The 25478-nt window shown below is 39.7% G+C and overlaps 2 protein-coding genes across 3 annotated transcripts in view; one reads left to right on the forward strand and one right to left on the reverse strand.

Annotated features, from left to right (window-relative positions):
* Positions 1 to 5650, forward strand: part of CRYBG1 (crystallin beta-gamma domain containing 1) — a 95447-nt gene extending 89797 nt beyond the window's left edge. The window contains 2 exon segments of the mRNA XM_036380114.2: positions 2676 to 2838; positions 5344 to 5650. Coding sequence (XP_036236007.1) covers positions 2676 to 2838; positions 5344 to 5432 — 252 coding nt within the window. The 3' untranslated portion in view covers positions 5433 to 5650.
* Positions 1 to 25478, reverse strand: part of RTN4IP1 (reticulon 4 interacting protein 1) — a 44028-nt gene that overhangs the window by 11677 nt on the left and 6873 nt on the right. The window contains exons 5-10 of one of the 2 annotated variants that reach the window (XR_004979901.2): positions 23985 to 24033; positions 22329 to 22465; positions 19797 to 19980; positions 18368 to 18460; positions 16600 to 16706; positions 8107 to 8240 (exon numbers count right to left, since the gene is read on the reverse strand). Coding sequence is in view for 1 of the 2 variants with exons in the window: in XM_036380116.2 (XP_036236009.1) it covers positions 8142 to 8240; positions 18368 to 18460; positions 19797 to 19980; positions 22329 to 22465; positions 23985 to 24033 (562 nt within the window). In the remaining variant the exon portion in view is untranslated. Of the gene's footprint in view, positions 1 to 8106; positions 8241 to 16599; positions 16707 to 18367; positions 18461 to 19796; positions 19981 to 22328; positions 22466 to 23984; positions 24034 to 25478 lie in introns of those variants that run through there. The other variant, XM_036380116.2, reaches the window with a different exon arrangement.

The raw sequence follows: 25478 nt of genomic DNA on the forward strand, positions 1-25478 counted from the left end.
ACTCTGGCTTTTTCAGGTGATACAAACTAGTTGTATGATACTTTTTTTGATATAATTGAAATTTTGAGAGAAAGTATTGCAAAAGTATCAAAGCAGGGGAGACCCTTCCTAATAATATTTTGAACTATGCATAGAACTATGCATACCTTGCAGTAGGACAGTTAGTGTAATGTAGGTTGGTATTTGCACTGGTTTAGAGCAAATTTGGGAGGAAACAGTTAAAGATATAAACATCATAAAGTCACCCTAGGACAATATCCTCTTCTGCATTTAGACAATAAGATAAAATCCCACTCTTTGGAGCCATTTAGGGGTGGGTTTTTTTGGTTTTGTTTTGGGGTTTTTTGTTTGTTTTCTGGTTATCCCTGTATTAGTCAAATCCCTCCTTTTTCCTTTCTTCTGTACAAGTTTCCAAATGAAGCCCTACTTTTCTCACAGTTCATAAAACTAATCATGTGCAAATTGTCATTGAGGTGAGCAGAGGTATGCACAGTTCATATAATGTTTAAGCATGAACAGTCTTCGGTAGGGATGCCAGCCAAAAGAAAATTAAGTTACTTTAATACTGTTAAACAGCTTGACTGCAAAGAATCATGTGAACTTTTTCTATAGGATTGTATAACTTCAAAGGAGCCATTTATAACTATGTCATCTATGCTGGAGGGAAGAATCTTACTGTTAATAAGCTAAGGCATTGTTTGGACATGTTTGCAGGACACATGCAGTTGTAAAAGGGATTTATGCAGACAGCAAAATGATGCAAAGTAAGCTAAAAGCTTTAATATGACATACAAAAGACTTCTCTTTTGATGGTGCTTCTCAAACATGTCAACGAGTTTTCATATTGAGACAGTGTGGTATTATATGGCTTTGGGTAAATGCTCCTGGTTTTTGCCCTTTTTCTGTATCTCATAAAGCAATTTTTCTGTGCACAGAAAATAGATGGCTTGTGCTGTATAGCAATCAGGTAGCTTAGTGCAGAGTGCAAACTGGCAACATTGATCTTAAGTGACTGAACTCCTACAGAGCTCTGCCATCTTTCTGGTGAATGGTAGTAAATCCATTTTGCACAAACCAGAAATTGGGTTCACCACATATTACAAAGAAAACTGAGCTCCTGGGTGGGTAACTCCTGCATGAAGGCAAACACAGGTCACTGGAAGAACCTGCACCTTCCTGTAAGCTTGGGTCATCTCAGTGACTGAGTCATGAGATGTGACCTTGAGCTGTGCCTGAGGTTTTCAAGAAAGGGCTGTTACAAGTATGTGGGATAACCAGTAAGCAAGATATGAACGTCATTCTGCTCTTTTTTCAGAAACAGATGTGAATGCAGGTCTCCTTACTCTTCATGAGTTTCATGGAGATGGGTTAAGTTCTGGCCTAGGGAACTTAATGTCTAAGCTCAGAGTTTTCCTTGTCCCAGAGAACGCTTCAGATACAAGTGAGAACTTCACAACCAAATCAACTTTCTTTAATTCTAGGTTATGACACTCAGAAGTATGACTTTTTCAAGAAAAAGTGCTTTCAAAAGTACTTGTAAAATAATTTAGGGCCATTTCAATGACAGATGAGTGTTCCATCTGCCACAGAAGTGCATGCAGTAGTTAAAAGGTGCAGTTTATGATGATCTACTGAAAATCATTGTTTATCTAGAAAAATTGACTGTTACTTAGTAATACAGCCTTAACACTCTTTTGAAAAAACCTTGATTTTTGCCAGCTCTTTTTTTAACCAAGAAGACATTTGCAGATGTTTGCAATCAAGTAATACAAGTGACGAGGAAAAGAGTGCAGAACAAAGAAGCAAATATTTCTGTGATACCCTGTGAAATTCGCACACTTGATACTGTGCAATTATGTCCTCTTTATGAAAAGGTTACTGCAAAACTAGAAATGTTTGGGAAAAAAATATGTTCAGAGGAAATGGAGTGCCTCCATGCAAGGAAGAGACAAAATAGTGAGGACATTTTAGCCTACAAAGGGCACACTTTGAGGGATGATGTGCTTGAAGTCTCTGCAAACATAGCATAGACAACACATCCTTTAAAATAATCCAGGGATGAGGAGCGCATCAAATAAAACTACTTGCATATCAAATTATTTTTAATTTATATATATATATATATATATTTTAAATAATGGTAGTTAGGATTTGGAACTGCTTTCCACAGTATGGAAGGGCTACAATACAGGAGGGCGTTCACATTAAAGGTTACTTTGATCTTGGTGGGTAGTGACTAATAAATTCACACAAGGGACAGAAAATGGGTATTAAAGATGATGGAATGCATGGAAAAGTCTTTGGGCTGGTAATTGCTGTAGCCTGGAAGAGATAACCAGGAACATACTTCATAGAAGAGTACTGGCAATGTAATCTTCCATGGTGTTGATGTAATCTTCAGTTACTGGCCACTGCTATAGACAGGTGCTAATTGTTCCTTTTGATCTGATACTCCATAGTTATTTTAATGTTCCCATGTAGTAGAGAGTGTCAGCATAAACAGGAACAAAAGAAAGATAAGTCTTGAGTTTGGGGCAAAAATGGATTCCTGGAGGGAAAGTCATTCTTAAATTCTATTCTCACCTGATGATATCTCTCAGATTTGATAAAAAAAACAGTGGACAGTAGAAGTAAAGCCATTCTGAGTAATTGCTGTTGCCTTTCTGATGACACAGATGGCAGAGGATTGCTGCTTGACAATTGTTGGAAATCTTATAACCCCTGGCTCTAAACTCGGTCTGTCATTTGAGCGGAATGAAGACAAACAATATTGGCATATTAGTCCCGATGGCAGAATTTATAGCAAGATGAAACCCAAGCTGGTTTTAGATATCAAAGGTAAGCAAATGTTATCTCATTACATTGGGTCTTAATTACATGGTATTTGCAGTGGGATACACACTAAATTAAGGATGGTGCTTTAGTTGCTTTAATCTAGAAGCAAAAAAGACCCGATCAGCTAGTTTGACCTCCTGAATTATACAGGCCCTAAGACTTCATTTCATTTCTCCTACATACAATTTAGTAACCCACAGTACTTGCTTATCTTGTATTCTCAGTGTCCACTCGCTGTAGATAGCCTCAGTTAATTTTTGGGCAATGTGAATATGATTTTTTAAAATGGTGAAGCAAGAACAACCTAACTTTTCATTAACTTTAATTTCTGTAAGTGCAAATTTTCTTACATAGTAGTTGTAGATGCAATGGCCAAAGGATATTAGGAAAGCAAAGGCAGGCTTGTATACTGATTAGATGCAAAAAGGTGGGGCTCTTTTATTTATTAATGGCTATGCCTATATGACAAGTGTGAGATTCTGCCATAGCAGCCTGGGGTCTGTAAGCACTTGATGTGTATTTTGGAGTCACTTTTGTCATAGTAATTTGATTTATGTAGATACTGTTTCTGAACTTCATTTTCAGAGCTTCACAGAAGGTCTAAAAAAGTAGCAAATTTAATGATTAGCAAAATTAGCATAATCAGATGTTCTTACATAACTGCTTTTGTGGGTGAAGGGAGTAAACATTTTCTGTATCTGTTCTATTCTGTTAATATTTTTAGCTGTTTTAAAATTGATTTTAAATTGATGCTGTGACATTATGTCAATTACAATGACCACTACCCCCCAAAAAAAACCCCAACCAACCAGAAAAACAGCAGAGTCAGCACTTTAGATCTAAACAGGACTGAATGTGTGGAATCATAGAATATCCTGAGCTGGATGGGACCTATAAGGATCATCAAAGTCCAACTCCTGGCCCTGCAAGGGACACCCCAACAGTCACACCATGTGCCTGAGAGCATTGTCCAAAATCTTCTTCAACTCTATCAGGCTTGGTGCTGTGACTGCTTTCCTGGGGACCCTGTTCCAAACAAGCAGAAATACTACTGCATTGCCTTTTCTTCAGTAAATCATGTTAAAACCAATTCTGCTTTTATAATTGAAGAACTTTACAATTGATGGGCCTGGTAGTGGGAGTATAGATGCACTCTTAGCTTTAAAACAAAGTAAATCTGTACAATAAATACAAAACAGTAGATACACGTAGCTTTTTTTCTGAGAAAGCCTAGTAAGAACATTGCCTATTTCTGCCAACTCTCCCAATTCATTGCAGACCACAAATTGTGTGTTAAAGAATTCCTCAGCAAATGAATGCAGTTGTGTAGCAGTGCAGTTGCCAATGCCACCTTGTGGATAAACTGGCATAGCACAAAAGCCTTGTCCAGAGCACCATGCTATCAAAGTAAATAGTCTCTCTATCCACTGAAAAAAAGCTCCCATCTTAACATGTTTACATTCTATCAGACACCACTTTAAAAAAATTTCTGCACTCAAAGTGATAACTGAGCTACAAAAACATAACATTAGCTAAAAAGCTCAGTATGTTAGACTCATCATAAGCTTTCAGCTGCCAGGCTTGTCTTTTGCTCAGTCAGGGAGGGTGAGGCAATGGAGGTACAGAACAAAAAGACAGTGTCTGTGGGAGTGTCCTGGTGCTTTGTATAAATGGTTTGCACAGATGGCTACTTCCAGTGGGAACACCACCTGCTTTGCAGGTGTGTTGTACTGCAGGAAATGCACGTCCTACATTTCTGCAGTACATACTAGATCTGAGGGAGAAAACCATCACTTCTGACTTTCAGCTCCAGTGAAATGTCTTTGCTTCCCAGTTTCTTAAGTTAGAATATTAATGGTGCTCTTATATGAGAACATATTTGGCTTTGTACCACATCAGTAGATTAAGCTCCCCTAAGAAATGTTCCTATTTTGCATTCAGATACATTCAGCTGCCAGTGGAAACAGCTGAACATTGGGTGATACATTGTGCATGATGACTTGTGATTCATCTGGTCAAAATAAAAGATTATAATGGTGAGGAGTAAACGAGTGCCAGACCTTGTCTCTGACTTGGTCACGTGTGTATTGTCTGGTAGCAGAAGGACCTACTTCATCATCTAAATATCTTCACTCTGTTTTTAGAGCCCATTGACAGTGTCGCAGGAAAACTGAATAGTCAAGCGTGATTTTTGGGAAGTGACAGTCTTCAAGGAGCTGCACCTGACTATACAGCAGTGTTTCTTTCCTTTTCCATCCAGGCTGAAAAAGCTGAGAAACTGAATTGCTAAAGGGGTGGAGAGAATAAGGCAGACTGATCCTGGTTAATTCAAAACCTGTTTCAAAAATAAATTCCAAAAGCAGGCAGTGATGAAAATACATTTGTCTTCTCAGAGCTATGGTCGAAGATAAATTGTCTACACCAGCTCTTACAGAGCTTTTCTGAAAGCTAGGGTATTTGTCTCTTATTTGAAAGATAACCTCCCCTCTTTGACATTTCTCTCTACAGGAGGCACTCAGTATGACTGCGACCATGTTGTCGTCAACACAGTCAGCGAAGAAAAGTTAACGCAGTGTTGGGAACCACTGGTTGTATAAACCCAGTGAAGCAAAGATGATGTTTGGATTGGCCGCTGTTCTGGACATTGGAATTGGCACTGCCATCTCTGAAGGATACAGCATCAATGATCAGAGTTTTGTCTTTTCTTCACAATTTTAAAAAGAACAAGCAACAGAATTATTTCACCTCCCTATCCAAGATTATTTTCCCTATAAAAGTTTGAGTATCTCAAAACATTCTTTTTTTTTTTTTTTTTTTTTTTAAATCCTTACAATTCAGTGTTGGATAGAGATTTGGCAGTATTCCTCAGGCTAGAAGGGAACAACTGAGAGAGATCCTGTGGGGAGAGACCCCATGGAGATACAATCATGCCAGCAAGTAGTTAACCCAGAATAGTCAGTAAGTGTAACTTATTTTGTAAAGGACAGGAGTGCAGTGTGTATGTGGGTATAGCAACTTGGACCTATGGGATGTAGTATAGAGAAATATTCACTACAGGAAATTAATATATTTGGTTCACTGGAACAAACTTACGTTTACTGAAAGTTTAAAGACTGCTAGTACAGCACATCCAAAGATCTTTCAACGTGTGGCTTCGAGTATAGTTAGTATGCTAATATAGTAAGTCCTAAATTAAGAAAAAAATCTAGATTTTTCTCATGTATAGAGGATGTAAAGTAGCAGATATTTTGTTGGAAAAAGAGAGGGCTGGCAAAAGGATGCACTGGAATGTGAAGAATTTGCCCATTTTCTAGGTTGCCTAACTTCTTGAGTTGGGAGTGTTTTTCTTGTTTGCCAAGGCATATTTGTACTTACTTACTGAAACTGTTTTAGGAGGTAGAGTCTTACTGACCTCTGAAATCATAGGAAACAAGAATTCATAGGGAAAGAATTACTACAGATGACTACAACAGCCTGTGAGCACTGTGGTTATTGAGTTTTCCAGCCACTGCCTGTTGGGCTTACCAACATGGAGAATGCCCAACTCCCCAGTATTTCTGGAGCTGTTGAAAAGCAATGATAGTGGTGGGCTCCTGGCTCCCTGTTGGACAGAACTGTCAGACTCCTCTAGGAAGGGGCACAGCCAAGCCTGGTTATGTGCCCAGCCACGAGGGCTGTGCCCATTCCAAGTAAGTGTTAGTGGTTTAGTAAAGAGCTTGTGACATGTAGGATGTTCTGATGACTGCAGGAGGTCCTTCTGTTGCTCTGCTTTGAACCTGGTCATGTTAGTTTTCCTTAATAATGTTGGCAAAAAGGTAAAATACAAACTCTGGTACTATGCTGCTGTGTTTTGTCTGGCTTAGACCAGTGTTATTACAAGCTGCTCCAAGGAGCATCCAGGCCTTTGTCTTGCATAGTAAATCTGTTTAAAATTAACATTTTCATTACTATTGTATTGCCTCAAAGGATACTGGTGCTTTTGCTATTAGCACCCTAGAGGAAGTGCCTTACTAATTTTCTTCCTTTTGTAAAGAAGCACTGAAGTTTTGTTGCTCTGAAATATGCTGCTTTTAGTCCTTAATAGAAAATATGATGTTACTGGTTCCAAACAGTGGTACTTTGTCATATTGATGTGCTCTTGCTATATATAATATAGCATTTTACAAATAAATTTAAGTTAGGTAATGTTTTACTGAAATTATTTTTAAAGGCAGAAAAGTGACATTTTATGGTTAGTTTTGCTTTCATCTTGTGCCCATCTCTGTCCCTAATTCCTCTGCCATCCCCTGAGGAGTGAATGCATGGTGTGGAATAGCTGCAGGCTCTGAGGAATGGGTGATTCTTCTATACAAGAAGAATCTTCTGCACATGTTTGTACAGGCACTTGTATAAACATTTGTGCACAGAGCCACCATTCACACAGCTGCCACTTCTGTCCCCTGGTGGAAGCATTGCATGACATGGTTTGTGCATCACCACAGCTGCACTGCAGTAAATGGACAGCTCTCACTTAAGAAGTTGCCACTTTCCTTCAATCCACCTGTATAATTGCAGGGGAAGTTACTCCATAGCCCATCTGGCAAAATGGCAAGTTGAGGAACAGCCCACCAGACACAAACACCCCCTCCAGCACTTCACCATCAGTGATGAGAGACAGCAGGAACAGGGACACAAAATGACTACCTGCACAGACTCTGCAGTCAGCTGAATCTGGGCCAGGAGTTGGGCAATTAGAATAATTATCAGTTACAGATTGATTTTGTTCCATGCTTCTATTTAGATTAGCTATGTCATGAGAGTTGCCATAACAAGATCAAAGTATCAGTCTTGAGACAGTGATGTGACCATTTAGTTCTAAGAATGAAATAGCTTGAGTAATAATCTGCATTAGTGAAGGTAAACAAGTAGGAAAAACAGCACAGGTCTCATATAGACAAGTAGATAAGTGTGCCTCACCATTTCAGGACTTACACCTGAAAAATAAAAGCTTCAAGATATACAAAAGGAAAATGCTGCAGACTGTTCCTCTTATACCAAGAGTGAGGGGTGTTCTGCAAAATTCACAACTACATTTTTAATATGGTTTTCAGGTAGAAATGCTGAAGAGGCATTAGTATGTCTTGTCTGCTTAATAAAAATAACAGGCAGCATATGAAGGAATCAGAGGCTTTTCTAAAACAAGATTCATAAGTTATGCATCCTATATGAGCCTTTAAGAAAGAAACACTCACTGCATCCCAATTCATGTTCAAGGACTGACTGCAGGCAGAATAATGATTAGAGATACTTTATTGTCTACTAATTACATTGATCACTGTTTTTCCACGTGCATGTCCTCCTTCCAACTTCAGAAAGGCCTCTGGAACTTCAGAAAATGAGAAGACTTCATCAATAACTGGCTGAATCTACAGAATAAAGAAAAAAAGTCACTCTATTAGGAATAAAGTAATGTATCACCCTCACACTTCAAAGCTGTATGAAGAGGGGGGAGGGAGGTTTCTTTATGGTATTTAGGACAGAACTTGCCATGTAGCCACTACCTTTTGAGATTTTTCAGGGTTACCACTGCATCCAGAAGAAAGTTTTCTGCTGCTCTTTGCCCATGTTTTGAAACACCTCTTGAAGCCCTTACCTGGGGCCTCTCCCACTAATGTCACCACATAAGGTTTTAACTTGTACATCCTTTCGAAACACTGACACCATGGTTTAACTTTTTGTTGTCCACAAAGATATACTTCCAGAAAGAATATTTTTTTCCTCATATTTCTCTACTGGCTTTCTTGTTAAACTCAAGAATTCTCACAATGTCAGATATTTTTAAGATACCTATAAATCTGAAGCCTGTCTGCATCAGTACATGGCTCAGTACCCTCAAAAGACCACAAATGAAGTACAAAAAATTGTCCACCAATGTTTGTTGCTGAATCATTTAACTACACTTGAAAATTCACCACTGTGTGTTCCAGGAGGCATAAATCATTATTAAGCCCAGCTTGCATCAACTGCTACTTTGACATTAATTTTGTAGAGTGGCCTTCTGGATTGTTTCAGATTCATTTCTAACAACAGTGAAACTACTTATTCACTCTCCCCATTATTAACTAAGGAGCCTGAAACCCCTATAAGCATTTTCTTTAGATGTCATAGTGTACCAACAGAAGCAGAAGAAATTTCAGCTCTTCTGAAAAATATTTGTCACTGCTGGTCCAAGGGAAGAGGTTATTTTCTACTGTCAAGGTTCTGAGTCAGCATTCCAAATGCCAAAAAAATATTTGTCTACAGAATATGAATAATAAAAAATATTTGTCTACCTCTCACACCTCTTACCAAAGATCTGCCTACCTTGTGGTTGGTCCTTTACCTTGGATCCTGTAAGACCAGCCCAGTACATATCCTTGCACTGATCCTAATCCTCTTACCAGAGGAAAAATGACCAGTACATGAGTCTGCAGCTAGTGCTTGCAGTGATGAAGATTTGAAGTACCAAAGATCCAAACACACTATTTACAGAGCTAGAAGATCCTTTTCACTCGTGTCAGGGAAAAAATATCTTCTGCATTTTCTTTATAGCATGCACCCTCTCTTGTTGAATAAGCCAGAACTGGTAATTTCTGCTGGCAGGACATGCTAGACAGAAAAGGAATACAGCAGCAATAAGGACACAAACAATGTGCAGCTTTGGAATAGTGCTGTCTTCCAAAAAGCTGCTGCTTACAAAGGGTTTTGCTTTCAGATGTGCTACTTAGAAGGTGAGTGTGCAGCACTACCAAGGAAAGGTTATCATACACACACTTTCCTAGCACCAGAGCTGACCACCCAGCACCCTCCCCAGCAGCACAACAAATGCTCTCTGATAGTTGTCCATGCTCAGGGAGGTCCTTTTCTTAGATCTAATTTCCTCTTCATTTATACACTGTGTCTTGACATCTACTTGACATCTTGACGTCTACTCCTTGCACTTAAATAACTACTCGCTTTGCTCAAGACATCAGTACTCTAACTTGCACCACAGTATCCCCTAATTTCACTAGATTTTCCTTTTTGTTTTGTCAAGGCAAGCTTATCCATAGTGTGAAACTTCCCATGGCAGAAAAACAGGAATTAATGACCCCTCTCCAAAGAATGCATTAGAATTTGCAGACAAATAACTTTGAGAGCAACTGTGCAAAAAAATAAAGTCACCAATCACCAAGTGCCTCAAAGTTGCCATGCAGCAAGGTATGAGGCTTAGTAATTTATTTCCCTTGTTCTGCCTGGACAATGTCTGTAAACCAAGCCCCAGCAAACTGAGTAGCAACACATGGCAGAGGAGCCACAGCTCAACTGTGCAAGAAATGTTGGGTATAAATGATCACGTACAAGACAAACTCATGTCTGGTCAGCATTCAGCACAGAATAGAATTGTTGTCTTGGACATAAGCAAAGTCAGGGACGTGGACTCAAGGCAGCAAACCCACTGAATTAGACAATGGTTTGGGGTAAACTGAGCATCTGAGGGCAGCTGCAGCTGCTGTGACCATCAGGAAGAACGTGCTGCTGGTCAGTACTGACTGTTTTGAGGAAGACCAACCCTTGCTTTCATAGCAGATGCATGGGAAAACACAGTTTAGGAACTTTGTTGAGCCAAGCACTTGTACAGTACTTATTGTTAGTGGCAGTTGTGTACAAAGCTGTGCTTCAATTAAGAGGGAAAAAAGAGATACAGAAACCCAGCCTGCTAGTGCATGGACACAGATGACCCTGACAAGCAACAGGCTAGGAGGAGAGGAAAAGTGTTCAGGGAAGAAAGCAGAGCAGCAGCACAAGGGATGTGAAGTGCAAGGGATTCCAGGGAAGGGCAGAAGTTAATTTCAGACATGTGCAGCAACTAAGAAAACATGAACAAGACACTTTACTGTTCTGCTAGTCCATAGTCCCTTACTCTAGGTTGCAACTTACAACTCTGACAGAGTGAGGTATGTTACATCCTCAGCCTGCAGGGTAGAGTTTAAACCACTGCACTTGAAAAGTGGTGACACAGTGATTCAGAGGAGCCCTGAATTCAGCCTCACAGTTCAAAACACCGTGTGTATTGCAGCCACCACATGCTCAAAGCCCATCTGCTACATTGATGTAACCTCTAGCTTCATTTAAATGCTGGCTTTAGGCAGTGCTGTAGAGAGACATGAATACCAAATTGATGATCCTGGCAATCTAGGGCATTAAACATTTTATCTGGCTGGCTGGACAGCCCCATTGTTTGAATAACCCTGAAAGGGCTGACCATGTTGCAGCACAGTGATTCACTCAGCCTTTACCATAATCCACTGACTAAGATAAAATTTCTTCCTGTGAACAGACAAACAAGTAGGGGAGCGTCTGCTGTTTGTTGAATGTGTGATAATAAATGGAGATTAACTGGATAATAAAAACATTGCCTATTTACAGCCACGCATCAGTTCCTTGCCAGAGGACACCTATTTGTTCAGGGAAAAGGGATTAAACTAAAGTCTGGGAGAGAAAGGATTACACATACCCACATTGAAATGTTTATCTGAAAACAGATTGGGCCTGAAAGGTATTTTCTTCCTCTTCATTCTCTCCAATGCAGGACATACTATAGAAATGAATCTCAGGTCTCTTGCAATGAACTCGTGTTTGGAAAAATAAAAAGAGTAATTGCTGATGCTGATTAAGGCTATCCCTACACACATCACAGAGGGGTGTCCCAGCCACTCCAGCTCTGAATGCAGGAGGCAGTGATCAGCAGGAACACACTCTGATCATGGCAGAGTCGGGCCCACCCTTGGAGGTCCCGCTTTCTGCGGTGCCAAGGACGCAGTTTTAGCTTATCAGGAGGGGACAAGTGAGAAAACATGAAAGGAATGGAGACGGCTTCGACGCTCATAGTAGCGATAAGTGACTCCAGTAAGTGCGGAGCTTTTTCCTGCCACTGGAGGGAGAGCGAGAGCCTTGAACGTCTCAGGAGAGCGACGAACCGGGCGCAAGGCTAGCTCAGAGCGCAGAAGGACAGACGTGCCGCCTCTCAAAGGACAGTGACAGTGCACTGGCTCTCTTCCAGCTCTGCACAGGATGGCCGTGGCAGAGCTGCCGGGCAGCCTTGCTTGGGAGAGTGCCTCCCGCCTTCCTCTGCCTTGGTGAGGCTGCTCAGGCTCCCATACACCGCCCTCCAGGCAAGGAGCTTGCACACGCACAGAACAAAAGCTGGAATTATGTGCCACCAGACAGAGTCCTCCCGAGGGCTTGCCGTAATGGAAAAGACCTGCCTGCTGATCCGACTAGCTGAGTTAACAGGCAAAGGCCATCTTCCTCCAGAAATTACCACCGGGCCTAAATGTGGTCCAGGAGCACAAATGCAGAGCTTTAGAGTCTCCTTTGGTCTTTAGTGAGTCTCCCCATCAATGTCAACAAGAATTGTGAAGAGAAATCATTAAAAAGAATAGTCCTTGTCCTGGAACTAAACAATTGGTCATCCATTTGTTACTTTATTGTCATCCTATGGGGAAAAAAGATGCTGTTTTGGGACACTCCTACTTTAGCTGAGCATCTTTTCTGCTGTACTCCTGTTCCATGCTCCTTGGATCCAAATCTCACTCCTTTCTTCATTCCTTCTTCCCCTTGAAATGGCATTCAGCAATGTATGCTGAGCCTCATGCTGCTTGCCAACAAGGTCAACAAGGGCTATGGTCAGCTCTCACTGAAGACAAAGAATGAAGTCCTTACCTTCTACAAGAGCTGGCTCTGGTCACATCTTGTACAGGTAGCTTTGCAACTGCACAGTGCCAGCATAGAATTGCAGCATGGTTTGGGTTGGAAAGGACCTTTAAAGGCCATTCAGTCCAGCTCCCCCTACCATAGGCAGGGACACCTTCCACTAGACCAGACTGCTCAGAGCCCCATCTTTGAATGTTCTGTAAAAAGCCTTCCTTGCTGTGTTTTTTATGAACTTGTGTTTCAGAGAATACGCACTTTCATCCATGAGCACATTAAAGGACAGCACATACATGATATTTTCTGTCCCAAATACCTAAGAGAAGTAAAACTGAGCAAACAATACACCCATAACAAAAATGGTGCTGTAGTGGTTTAGACATGGGAATGGAAGGCAAATGTTCCAGGGTCAAATCCCACAACCTCTTACCAACAACTGCATTATCAGGTCTTATATGTTTGTCTAATAAGCCAAAGTACATTATTTTATATCAAATCTCTAACAGCAGCCCACAGGAACTCATATATATCATGTACAATTATTAAAATGCTAGCAGAAAAATCCCAGTTAAGAAGGCTATCAGGATACAGTTCAGAGTGTAGAAAAGGCTTCAAAATCTCGTTTGTTAATTAGCCCTGGCAGAACAGCTTCTACAGAACACAATAAAGAGCAGTAAGAAACTGGGATAAGCCCAGAACTGCAATGTGTGCCAGCCTAGCCCAAGTTTAAAACAGTAGAAATAAGGAAGTTGCTGGATTTAGTTACATACAGGACCATGTTAAAAACTGTTAACTAAAGGAAAGCATAATTAATCTCTTCTAGAATCCCTGGTAAGGCACATTCTTGGTAGTTATCCTGATATTTATGCTGGTAATTAAAGCAATCTAGGTCAATGTCACCATATACTTAAGGCAGAACCAACTTTGGTACAGTTAAATATAAATACATATTTACATATGAAAGCCTATCATATGTAGAGATTAGAACATTAGTCCTGCATGATCCACATCTTCCCAGTCTCAGCAAACTAAACTCACAGCAGACAAGGGCTGCCTTGTCTGCACTTTATCCCTGCACTAGGCACAATTCCCTCCTACACCAGGAGGCCAGAGCTCAGAACACCAGGCCTGACTTACCACACAATTTACAATTACATCAGGTTAAGGGAACACATCTGATTAAATGCCTGGTAGGTGATGCCGCTTTCTTTTCCAGACCTCACCGTGGTGTAAGTGAATTTACGTATTGAAACCCTATTTCCCCACAGGAGACAAAGTTTCCATTGGTGCCCTTCACAGATACTTTGTGATGTATGACACACACAGAGCTCAGCACATAGGCAAGCCACCCTGTCCTGGAGGGAAGGGAGCAGGTATGTTTTAATAAAAATCACAGCGGCTTGTTTTTGGTGGCCATGACAAAATGCAGATAGAGGTTCTTTTTGGAAGAGAAAGGGCCGAACAGAGCTTTTGGCAACCCCTCCTTGGTCAACATCTCTGTGGTCTAGCCAACCAACCTGGCAAACAAATGCACTGCAACAGGAAAACACAAAAGTAAAAGTAAAAAACAAAAAAGGTGCAAGCTTTGCAATTTAGCACGAAGAAAGAAGGTCATCAGAACAAGTATGAGTGACTTCCCATGAGAGTAGGAAGAAGGACTGATCTCTAGTTAATGGAGAAATTTAAGTGTAGAAACCCCTATACTTAGGTACCCTAGTCCCTTTTTTCAGAGAGACTAAAGCAGGTACCACACAAGGGCAAGTTCTCAGCTATCCTAGGATACCTTAGCAGAGTCAAAGTCTGGAATTACTGTAGAGAAGGCCACATCTATAGATGCCATGTTTGGAGAACATTCAAGGACTCAGTGTTGCATTCACTGTTGGATATTCATAGAGCTGAGAGAAATGCAACTGCAATAAGGGCCAGGGGAAAAGTTATTTGCAGAGCTGCAACAAAATGAATTGGAAGCAAATCAACACACAGGTTAGGATACAGAGTCCAGAAGCTGTTATGCCCTAATGGCCATCCAAACAATTCTCAGAACCCATGGCATGTCAAAGTGGATGACCATATCCATCCATTTGTGTTATTTACTTCCTGAATAGGAAAGACCAGGAACAGAAGACAATTAAATTCCTCATTTTAACAAGGTATCTCAGAGCAAATCATCAAAGGTGAATAAAGGGCATTAGCCCTCATTAGTAGATCAAGAAATTATGGTAGCAAAAGGTTATGTGATTTGTTCAGCATTGCACAAGAAGGCAGCAGCAGGGCCAAAGAACAGTCAGAATCCTGCCCCCTAAACCAAAGCATCTAGTGCCTTCAGCAAAATGTATAACCAACACTACTCACAAATTACATTAATAAAGGCAGGCAGTTGTTCTTCCTAAGGGTGCCTGTGCTGGAACATCTATCTAAAGAGGAAATATCAGAGAGAATGACCTATTCATTTCATGACTGGAGACTCTGACGTTCAGCCTTCCTTCTGCAAAAACAACTTTCACCCATCAGACCATCTGATGCAACAATGCTCTGAAGGAAAGAGTATTAAGTCACCAGAAACACTGCACACACACTTGTACTGCATTTAAATAGCACTGAATTAAAATGAAAAGGTCACTTTTCTGTTGGGCTTAGGATGACCCCACATCCTATTATGGTCCTGGCAAGAACACACAACACACTCAGTGCTCCTGCTTGTGACACTAAGGAGTCTTCTGAGCCAGCTTTCCTCCACCAGGTTTCAAAAAGACAAAGTAACTGCTCAGTTATGAGTTAGAGGCTTCTACCAACTTAAATACTTACATGAATTTGGCCTATTTTCAGCAAGGACTATATGACATGTCCTTAGGAGGAAAATGCTGAGCAAGCAGCAAAAACCAACACTGTCAATCTTAAATCCACAACACTGACCACAAATACACCAAATTAATTCCTAACAAGCCTTTCAGTGATGATGCTTCAGTGAACAGTGTGCCAGCAGATCTGTATCCTGAATTAAAGGTTCTGTTGATTTCAGCTGTCTTAAGATGAGAATTGTAATTCACCAGGAACATTCTACCATGGAAAGAGATACAGAGCTGACATGGGCTTTGTCAACTCATTTGGTGGAGCCCACATTAAGCCAGTCATAATTAACTGCTGAAAATCAAACCACAACAGGGATTCTCCAGCAGTTTAGAAAATAGCCAGTCTCTCTAAAATTTGTCAAGGAAATACTGGGTTTTCTCCATGCCCATAATTGTTGTAGCAGCCTCCCAGCCCCTCAGTCTTGCAATAGTTTCTTTGCAAGATGTCCATCTGCAAGGCAGAGAAAACAACTTGTAAACTGAGAATGGTTCTGCAATTCCCAGACCTGACTGATGTGCAGGTAAATCACACAAAGAAAATTACTCTCTTTTCTTGTACTACCAACTCATCAAATCCTCTCCTTTGCTTCCCCATTAAAAAAAGGCTGTTAAAAGAACTCCTCCTCAGAGCTGACATTTTGCAAATCTCTATTCCTTGCTGCATAGATCATCCAGGTGAAAACCAAGTAACTTTAAACAAAATTGCTTATTCTTCATCCACTGAAGGATTAAGAATCCTTTTGCTTTCACAAAGGAATATGATGAACTCATCGGAACTAAAAATCTCTGTTGGTGCAGAAGGACTGTCAAATCAAAATTATCTGTAAATGTTTCATAGATAAGCTCTTCAACGCTTCACTTACTGTAGCATCTCTTCAAACCATCATCTCTTTTTAATTTCTTACATTTAATCCCCCCATATAATTTATTCCTGGAAAAAAAGCCTCTTGTTTCCAGGAGCTTTCTAATTGCTCTCTTACTCATTTCATACAATCTCAAAATTAAGATGTCTTTAACAGAAAATACTTAAATGAAAAAAAAAAACCACCCTGCATTACTCAAAAATATTCACTCAAAGGTAACGAGTTCAACTACATGAGCTCAGTTTGCTGGCTTCCCCAAGCTTCTTGAAACACTTCATTGCTATCTGCTTTTTTTATTTCTCCTTTATTCTTTCCTATCCAAACACAAACATTTCACTTACTTATAGGAAATTGTGGTACAATTTCTCCAGTGATTCTCTCCTGCCTTTTTTCCCAAACACCTACTCTTCTGAATGGATGGTCTGTCCTTTTACGAGAACTCTTGTGTCTAAACAAGAAAGGTCATAGTCTCATTAATATCTGTCTAAATGGAACACAACTGAGTCTTATAAAATCCCGATGACAGCTCAGATGTTTACAACATTGCACAAAATAGAGTAAAATGCTGCTAGAATAATGACTCTGCAGACAAACAGCCTGACATTAGGGACCTGTTTTTGCACAGAGAATAAAAGACCAAGCAAACATCTTTGTCCTCATGATCATCTTTACAGCCAGAAGTACATCAGGACGTTCATGCATGTCTGACGTACATTTGAAGTGGCATTGCAATTCACCTGGCCAGGTTATTAAGCCCTATCTCTATTGCATAAACAGCTGTTTCCCAAGAGGCTTTCATGAGCATAGTCTGCATTTGTTTTGCATACAAGGTAGAAGCAGAACACAAAACAAATTGCAACTGGCTGAGAACAGGACAAATGGTAAAAACAAAGACAAGGGCATTTCTTTTTCTTAGACACTTATAATTTAGCAGTGTGACTGAATACAATCACAGGATGAGGACCTTTTACAGCTTCTTTCTTGACCACAGGATTATGCCTACAGCACTGGACATAATGCAAAGCAGAGAATTTCTTATTCTTAGCAGCCACACTGAGGTGGCAAAACAGAAGCAATCAGGTCTTCAGTACAAGAACAGTTTATTGACTCTTCTCCAAACTCTGGAACATACTGCATACCCAAAAAGGGGGATCAACACTCAGACTTTGAGAGATCTAAATTTTACTAATATGCACAAATTTTGAGCACAAGATGGCAGTTCACATACTGGAATTACCAGCAGTCATGACAGACTCTGCTTACTCTTCTGCTTATCTACCACATGGAAAGATTAACAGCAGTTGTCCATATTCTCTACTCTTGGGTAATTTCATGTTGCCAAAATTCCCAAAGAGGACACTGCTGGGGCCTATTTCACCACACAATCCAAAACACAGGAAATCAACTGTTCACTCCCACAGTATATTTTGTAACAAGCTCATAAACCTGAAAAGATCACAAAAGCAGACTTAATCTGTCTTGGCTTTTTCCCCCCAAGTCCACGAAGATTCCCCAGAAGCTTATGAATGCTCACAATATTCCAAGTCCCTGTGCTGAATTAGCACAAACATCAGAACCTGCAGCATTGAAATAATGAAAAACAAGATTCTTGTCACCACTCTGCCAATGGAGATCATCTATTACCTGGCAATAACCAGAATATTCTAGTTTCTGAGCAAACCATGGGCAGGACAGCCAACCATCCAGGCTAAGCAATTTTGCATATGCAGATAAACAGCCATGTTTATTCTGCCCAAATGAACCAACTGAGACCTCTTAAAACATAGTTTTCATGTAGAGTTCATATTAAATTATTCCCACTGGCAAAAATAAACAATCACTGGACATAACTCCTTGTAACTTTGTAAGCTTTGTGTTGTTAAAAAGTACGCTCAAGAAGGACAAGGCAGAACAGTCTTAAGCATTACAAACTCCAAAATTCCTTGCAAAAAGCACAAGTTAGAAACCGGAACAAGTGGATTTTTTTCCTCACGGTTTTCCTTACCATGACTCTCATAACACTTTATTCTCAACAGTGAACTACACCATTTTTGAGTCCAAGCAGCATCTCCTTCAGCACAAATACCCAAGTAACCAGTACTGACATACCTTTCCAGAATCAACCAGTTCTGCTATTTCATCCAAACTTGGGCCACTCGGCATGAAAAATGCCCACCGATAATGGACTCCTTTAAGGAGATGCTGCAAGAAAGATCACAAATCTCTTAAAATATGAGAGCAAACTGAAATGGGAACTAAAATTAATGACAGAACCTCTGAAGAAGTAACTTAAGGAAAAGACATGGAAATTATATGCTAGTGTCTGAAAAAAAACGGCACCTAAGCATGTGGATTAAATGTACAAACCATGATGTTGTGTTACCACAATAGGATCAGGGTGAATTGTGTGTCCAATTGCACAAGTCAGCTAGTAGAGAAAAACAATTACCTTGTCTCTGCAGCTAGAAACAGCATTATTGGTTACATAAGAGAGAAATGGTGTTATGTGTTCCTGTACACTCAAAACAGGGGTGAAATAAACCCAGCAATGTAACATTTAGAACCTTCCACTTCAGTATCAGTGACTTCATTTTCCACCATAATATCTGCCAAAGTCACCACCATCCAACGACAGATGGCAGCTCACATGAAAAGCATTTTGGGAAGATCTCACATGCACAAGTCAAGAGCATCTCCTCCAAGTAAGTCATTACAGGAATAAAAGACATCATCTGCCAAAGAGATGATTTTTATATATGGCATAGGATCCTCTTCATCATGGAAACATGCACACTGAGAAATAATATTACATTATTTCTTCCCTGCTTTTTCATTTTGTCTTTGGGCTTTCTTGAGAAGGTACTGCTGCAGGACTTAAAATCCCATTCAGCCAAGCCTTTGCAGGAATACCATAGCAACTGCTTAAAAAGCATTCATTTGGAGAGCAAGTACACAAGCATAGGGAAGAAAGAGAAAAGTTCTAAAAAGCCCCACTGCTCTGGCCACTGGCAGAATGGTTTAAGATCCACTTATGAAAACTAGAAAAATCAGTATCACCTCTAGACACATAAGCATGAAAGAGATGAAAGACTTCCCAGCCACCCTCCACCACGCTTATTACACTCTGGTGCTGGAACAGGATGAAGAGAATCAGTCATAGAACAATGTTCTGAGAGAAAGCCTGACCAGCCTAAAGCAAGTAACAAAAGTGCCCTCGCTGCAGTGAGGCAGGGATTTGCTGTGTTTACTATGAAACCCTGGCTGTCAGCAGGACTCACTAGGGAGGCCATATGGAAAAGGCCACAATGGAAAGCACAATAAGGAATCAAACTTCAAAGCTCCCCAAACTACTACATACCCCCAGAAGCACCACCCCAACACATTTCAGTGCAAGAAAGAAAGAAAGAATAGTATACTTAATGACATATGAGGACAATGCAACAGCTGCCTCTCCATGAGCTCTGACTGACATCCAAGCCACAGAGGCAGTCACTAAAGTACTACAAAATAAAAAAGCACATAGGATTTTGTCAAATACCTTTAGAGTTTTGGAACCAACGGTGACTCCTGTTTGCAACATGCCATCAGCCACTCCGAGTCTGTCCATATTGATCAGGAAAGGCGTCACTAAAGTAACATATGTTGCTCCTGACCATTTCTTCAAGAGATCTAGTGCCCACTTCTCAGTGGATCCACCAACATTATCTAGGATAAAATCAAACCTGCAGACATACAAATAACAGGTTTAAAATCTTGACATGGGAAAAATAACTTCACTGTAACTAAGCTAATCAATAGCAGAAATCAGCTATCGTCCACATTTTTACATGTCACTGAAAAGCAAAACAAATCAGCCTGCAAGATAGCAGCAAGAAAGTCCCAGCTTAATGAACAATGGGATTTAAATTTACAGGTTATTGCCTAGTCACTGTGCAGCAGACACAGGCTATTTAGAAAGTACACTTGAACACCAAAAAGCAAACTTAGATGCACAACTACATTCTGTACTTGCTTAAAGCCTTCTAGAGCTCTATCTCTTCAGCCCTCCCACAGGGACTACTGGAACAGTCCTGAGGTCTAGCACTGAACAATATGGCATGTACATGTAAAAACCACTCTGGACTCATGCCCTCAACTAAGAACCACTCTTGTACATGCTGTACTCAACAAAAGTCAGTTCCAGTGGCTAAAATTACATAAACAAATTATTCTACTAACCCTTATTTCCTCACATCTTTTCTGTGACCCAGTTCTCAGCCTCACTTCTCCAAGTTTTTTTTTGGCCTCCTGATTTATTTAGGGGCCATTCTACCTCTCCTGACAGCTCTTTTCGTCACATCCACCTATTTAACATTAAACCTAACAATGCAAAGGAACCAAAACCTTCCCCCATGGAATGGGTATATGGAGCCTCTGGCAAAAAGCCACAGTTTCAGTGTTCCTTCTCATTATACCAGCATGTGAGCCTGTAAAGGCTGAATAGGGCAATAGGGAGCTATGCACCTGTTCTGTTAAATGCACAACTCATTCTCATCTGTAAATTTCCAGCAATCTCCAGATTGCAATAGATATGTATATACACATATCTCCAATCTAAATAATCTACAAATATGAGAGAAAGTACACAATGCAAATTAAATAGAAAAGTCCTTATTTCTCTGGAATGATGGCTTTGCTGCCTGTTTTCCAAGGTGTTATTTCATGTTTAAAGTTCAGTTCATGTAACAGATGCCAGCAAGAGAAGACCACGAAAAGTAATGCTCCTGGAGAGAGTAGCTGACAGTGGGTTCTGAAGAGTCAGTACAACTGCAAAGGGAACAACCCACTCAGTAGAGCTGACTGACCAGCCTAGCTGCATCATTAAACTGCACCCCAGGACACTGTTGTTGATGTCCCTTAGAAAGGGTCACTCACTAGAATGGAAGTTTAGCATTTAAAGTGTTCACAAAGGCAAATTTTGCCCCAGCTGCAAAGTCCATCCTGCTGTACAGAGTGTCACTGCCCTCAGGCCTGCTGACAATCACATTACAGTTAAAGGGCACATGGCTTCTTAGCACAGTTACCAGTAAAATTTTTCCACAGATCAAGCAGCTTCCATTTCCCCTCCAAGAAAGTTAGCTCAATCTAGCTAAAAAGAGCAGTGTAAATACCATATTCAAATACAAGTCATAGTAGACTACATTTAAACAGATGGGAAGATGACAAAAGCAAAAAATACTTCTGTTCTAGAGAAAAATCCAAGGCTAGTTTAAACATAGCTGCTGTGACAAGATGAATGTGATTGTTTTTCAGAGGTAGCTGTATCCAATGTTACAGAATATAAATTTACTCCCAGTTGCACTGCACAGTGGCAAGTCACTGCTCCTTCATGATGTAGTTCTTTCCTCTACAAGATCAAGTTTATATTTACCAGCTTTGCTCAGGATTTCAGAGATTTATTTCAATTTACTCACACATTGTATATTCTCCAAGATACTTGGATGGAAGCTACAAAACTGTTCATATTACAGTCACTGAAGAGAAGCACATGGAAGTGAGCTTATCTCACAATTAACTGGCTTAGTGTTACAATGAAATCTGTGCTGGGCATACTCACTTGCAAACTGCATTCAAAAAGGTGAATCTACTTTACAAAATAATGCTTTAGAAACGGGGAAAAATTTAGGGAGTTCTGATAGAGTCAAGCAATCAAAAGGCAGAAAGTCTGACCACAAACTCCTTCATTGTTGTCATCTTATTCCAGGAGTTCCATACTGTTGTCTCCTTAGCACAAAAGTTTCATACCTCCTTGGTGTTTCTCATGGGCAGCTCCTCACAGCACTGACTCTTTCTTCTTCACAAAGCAGCCACTGACTCCAGTTCCCTTCTCAACCAGCCACCCACTCTTTTATAGCATCTTCTTCTCATTGGTTACAGCTGTGGCCTATTAAAGTCAAGCCTATTCCTAATCTTTGATAATTGGCCCAGCTGCAACTCCCAAGGGGTAAGATTACTCTCTGCACTATCTTTATTTTCTTATATTCTATCCCCCTACACTTGATCTCAGTATTAAAGCAACACAAATACTCACAAGGGTAATGTTTTAAGCTGCTCTTCGAGATTTCCAGATTTATAATCAATCACATCATCTGCTCCAAGCTTTTTCACCAGTGTGCTGGCATCATGAGAGCAAACTGCTGTCACATGAGCATCCCAGGCCTTCATTAGCTAAAAGCAAGTATAAAAAAAAAAAAGTCCAAAGATTAAAATTTAGTGAAATATTGAGAACAACTTGAAAAGCCAAAGTCTCATTATATTTATATAACAAATGAGCACCTTTAATAGGGACTGGAGAGACTGTTCCAATACAGGATAATTTGTCACAAATCCCACAGACAAAATAATGGCTAGAATTTATCAATATTTAAGGTGGCTGTGGGGAGGGAGGAGTTGGTGTGAAGGAAAGAGTGTGGGGTTTTTTTAATGCCACTGAAAGATACCAGGTCTCATGAAAAATAAGGCTCTCAGTTTACCATCTGTATGTTTAGTCTACCAGCTAAACATACACCAAGAGATACTGTCCAAGTTGCCAATCAACCAAACGGGCACCAGATGTACCATTAAATATTATTAAATATGCCCTTTAAGTATTTCATATTACTGCAAATAGGTTAAGTACTAGTAAAAAGAAAAAGAAGGAAATAATGTCTGATTTATCACAGGGACAATATCAGGTTATCTTGTACTCCAAAAGCTATAGCAAAGTAAAGGATTTTTGCTAGTTATTTATCTCTTTTGGCATCTCATTTTTTCATTCACACTAACACTTTTTACCTTTATTCCAGGTTAATTAACTCAGTTTATCCAGGATTGATCAGTTACAAATTGTAACTAGTCAGTAGCTGGTCAGCCTTTCATACTAAAAGTCACCTGCTTCATCAAAGATCAGGCAAATAGCATACCACAAAAAATTCTGCTGGAAACCTCTTTAAAACCACTGTGCTTATGGCCTAGTAACACAGAAAGCAGTGATGCAATCACCCAACTTCTGTATTTTTTATAATCTTGAGAGAAAGATTTTTCAGCACGAGATGATAGTAATTAGAATCAAAACTCCCAAATTAACTGAGAGCATGAAAGAGGATGTTCCACAACTAATGAAGTAACAAAAGAGCATGTTGACTTTCCAAAGTTTAGAGCTACTGAACAGACAGACAAAAAGGCAGCAAGGCAAAGACAGTGAGGGAAAGTAAATCTAAGCCTCTGTGCTTTACAGCCACTGCACACAAAAGCCTGATGGGCTCTCACATCATTTGACCAGCTACAGCAGTTATGGTAGGTGACATTCTCCATCAGTTTTCCTACTCATACACCAAGTTCTGCTCATATTTAGAGCACAGAGCTGAATGACAGATAATAAGAACAGCCTACATATTTCAACTTACACCAATCAGAGATTTCCTTCACCCAAATTGTGAAATGTGATCTTACACCCAACTCCTTTCTTTGAAAGTCCCTATTTCCTACTTTAAAATAATACAACATAATAAATGGAAAGCAATAAATCTAAAATACTTTACTTTTGGAAATATCAATCTTCTCAATCAGGCAGACAGATCTTGCTATTAATCTTGCTATATAGAGAGCTTGCTATTTCTCTATTCCTTTTCTCAATTCCACTGCTGTTATTTTTTTTTTCATACTGAAATGCTTGAAGATTAATCCTGGGCATGCTGGATAATATTACCTGTACAGCAAATGTACCAACTCCTCCTGAAGCTCCTAAAATTAATATTCTGTAAGAGAAAATTAAAATATATTTAATAGTTCTTTAAATAAACTCTGGAGTAATTATGTATTCTAATGTTTATTATACATCTCTGACGCTGAATTATTTTTAGCAAAAGACTGGTTTGGTCATTCAATGTTATTCAAGAGTGGTTAACTGTTCAGATAGCCAAAAATGTGACTTAACATTGCTGATCATGTGTCCTGTGCCAAAAACATTATCTCAGCACAGCCAAAGAAACTTCCTCATATGTCCTTTCTTCTAAATGCAGGCAGTGGAGCTGTCAGGTAGTAGCACTTCTATCACTCAAAACTCCTGTACCTGTCCTCACTTTCCCAAATGTAACTGTTTTGTTTGGGACAAAATCAATCAAGAGCCCTTCCTGTCTCCCAGACTCCATTGTCACATCTCCTAAAGAAAAAAATCCAATTCACCAGCATTTTACAAAAATCGGTCCCATCTAAGAGAAAAAGTAGTTAAGTATCACATTATTTAATGAGACTGTGAACTGCAGAACATATGGAACATAATTATCCCATATTGCATAATGTTCATCTAAAAGACAAAAATTCAATGAAGTGCCCTCACCACTAACAAGTTTAATTTTTATTAAATTAAAATGAGTGTATTTTTCTTTAGGAAAAATAAGCAGTAGAATTTTTCTAGTTCTTTCCAGTACATCTCAACAAGACCCTGTAAATGCCAGCTTGTGGGAACTGGCACACAAGCAAGAAAATGAAAGAGTATATTGCCTAATTATTAGCAACTGAGAGTTCATTTTAACTGATAACCCTAAATTTCAAAAAAAAATTAATACAAGTTAACTTGTGTGAGGACCTTACTGCTAGAAGCCTAATTGCTGTTCAAAAATTTAATCCAAATTATTTTATTAAATAACTAAACATCAGAAAGTGAATTAGTAAGAAAACCTTGCAGCTCAAGTTGCAAACAGTGCTTTGTCTTTGGATCCATTTGCTAATTCTAGGACAAAAAGAAGATCCAAGATGAAGTCCTGGCACAGGATTGGGGAACATCATGTTTCTCAGAGCTTCCATTTGCCAGAAAAATCTCAGAATCTTCAGAAGCTGGTGAAATTCCTGTTTTAAATCTCACAGTAAAAGATGTTGAAGGAAATTGCTTTTTACAGTACAAAACTGTACTATACAATCTGGAGTCTCAGTTTACAAAAGTTCTTTGAAGTAGCCTAAGAGACTTGGCTGTGGTCACACTATCCATTTTGAAATACTCCTTTTGTAAGTGATCAGATTCTGTTCCCTCCCATTTCACTGATCCAAGCTGCAAAATTCAGATTAAGAATATGAAACCACAATACCACAAAGCCTGCAGCTTTTAAATCTGCCAAAATGTACTTATCCTCAGAACCAGGCTTCTAACAACAGATGCCCACAGCAACATGCATATTTTGCCTTCAGTATACTCGAAAAGGCTCCA

Source organism: Molothrus ater, chromosome 3 (genome assembly GCF_012460135.2).
Source record: "Molothrus ater isolate BHLD 08-10-18 breed brown headed cowbird chromosome 3, BPBGC_Mater_1.1, whole genome shotgun sequence".
Lineage (NCBI taxonomy): Eukaryota > Metazoa > Chordata > Aves > Passeriformes > Icteridae > Molothrus > Molothrus ater.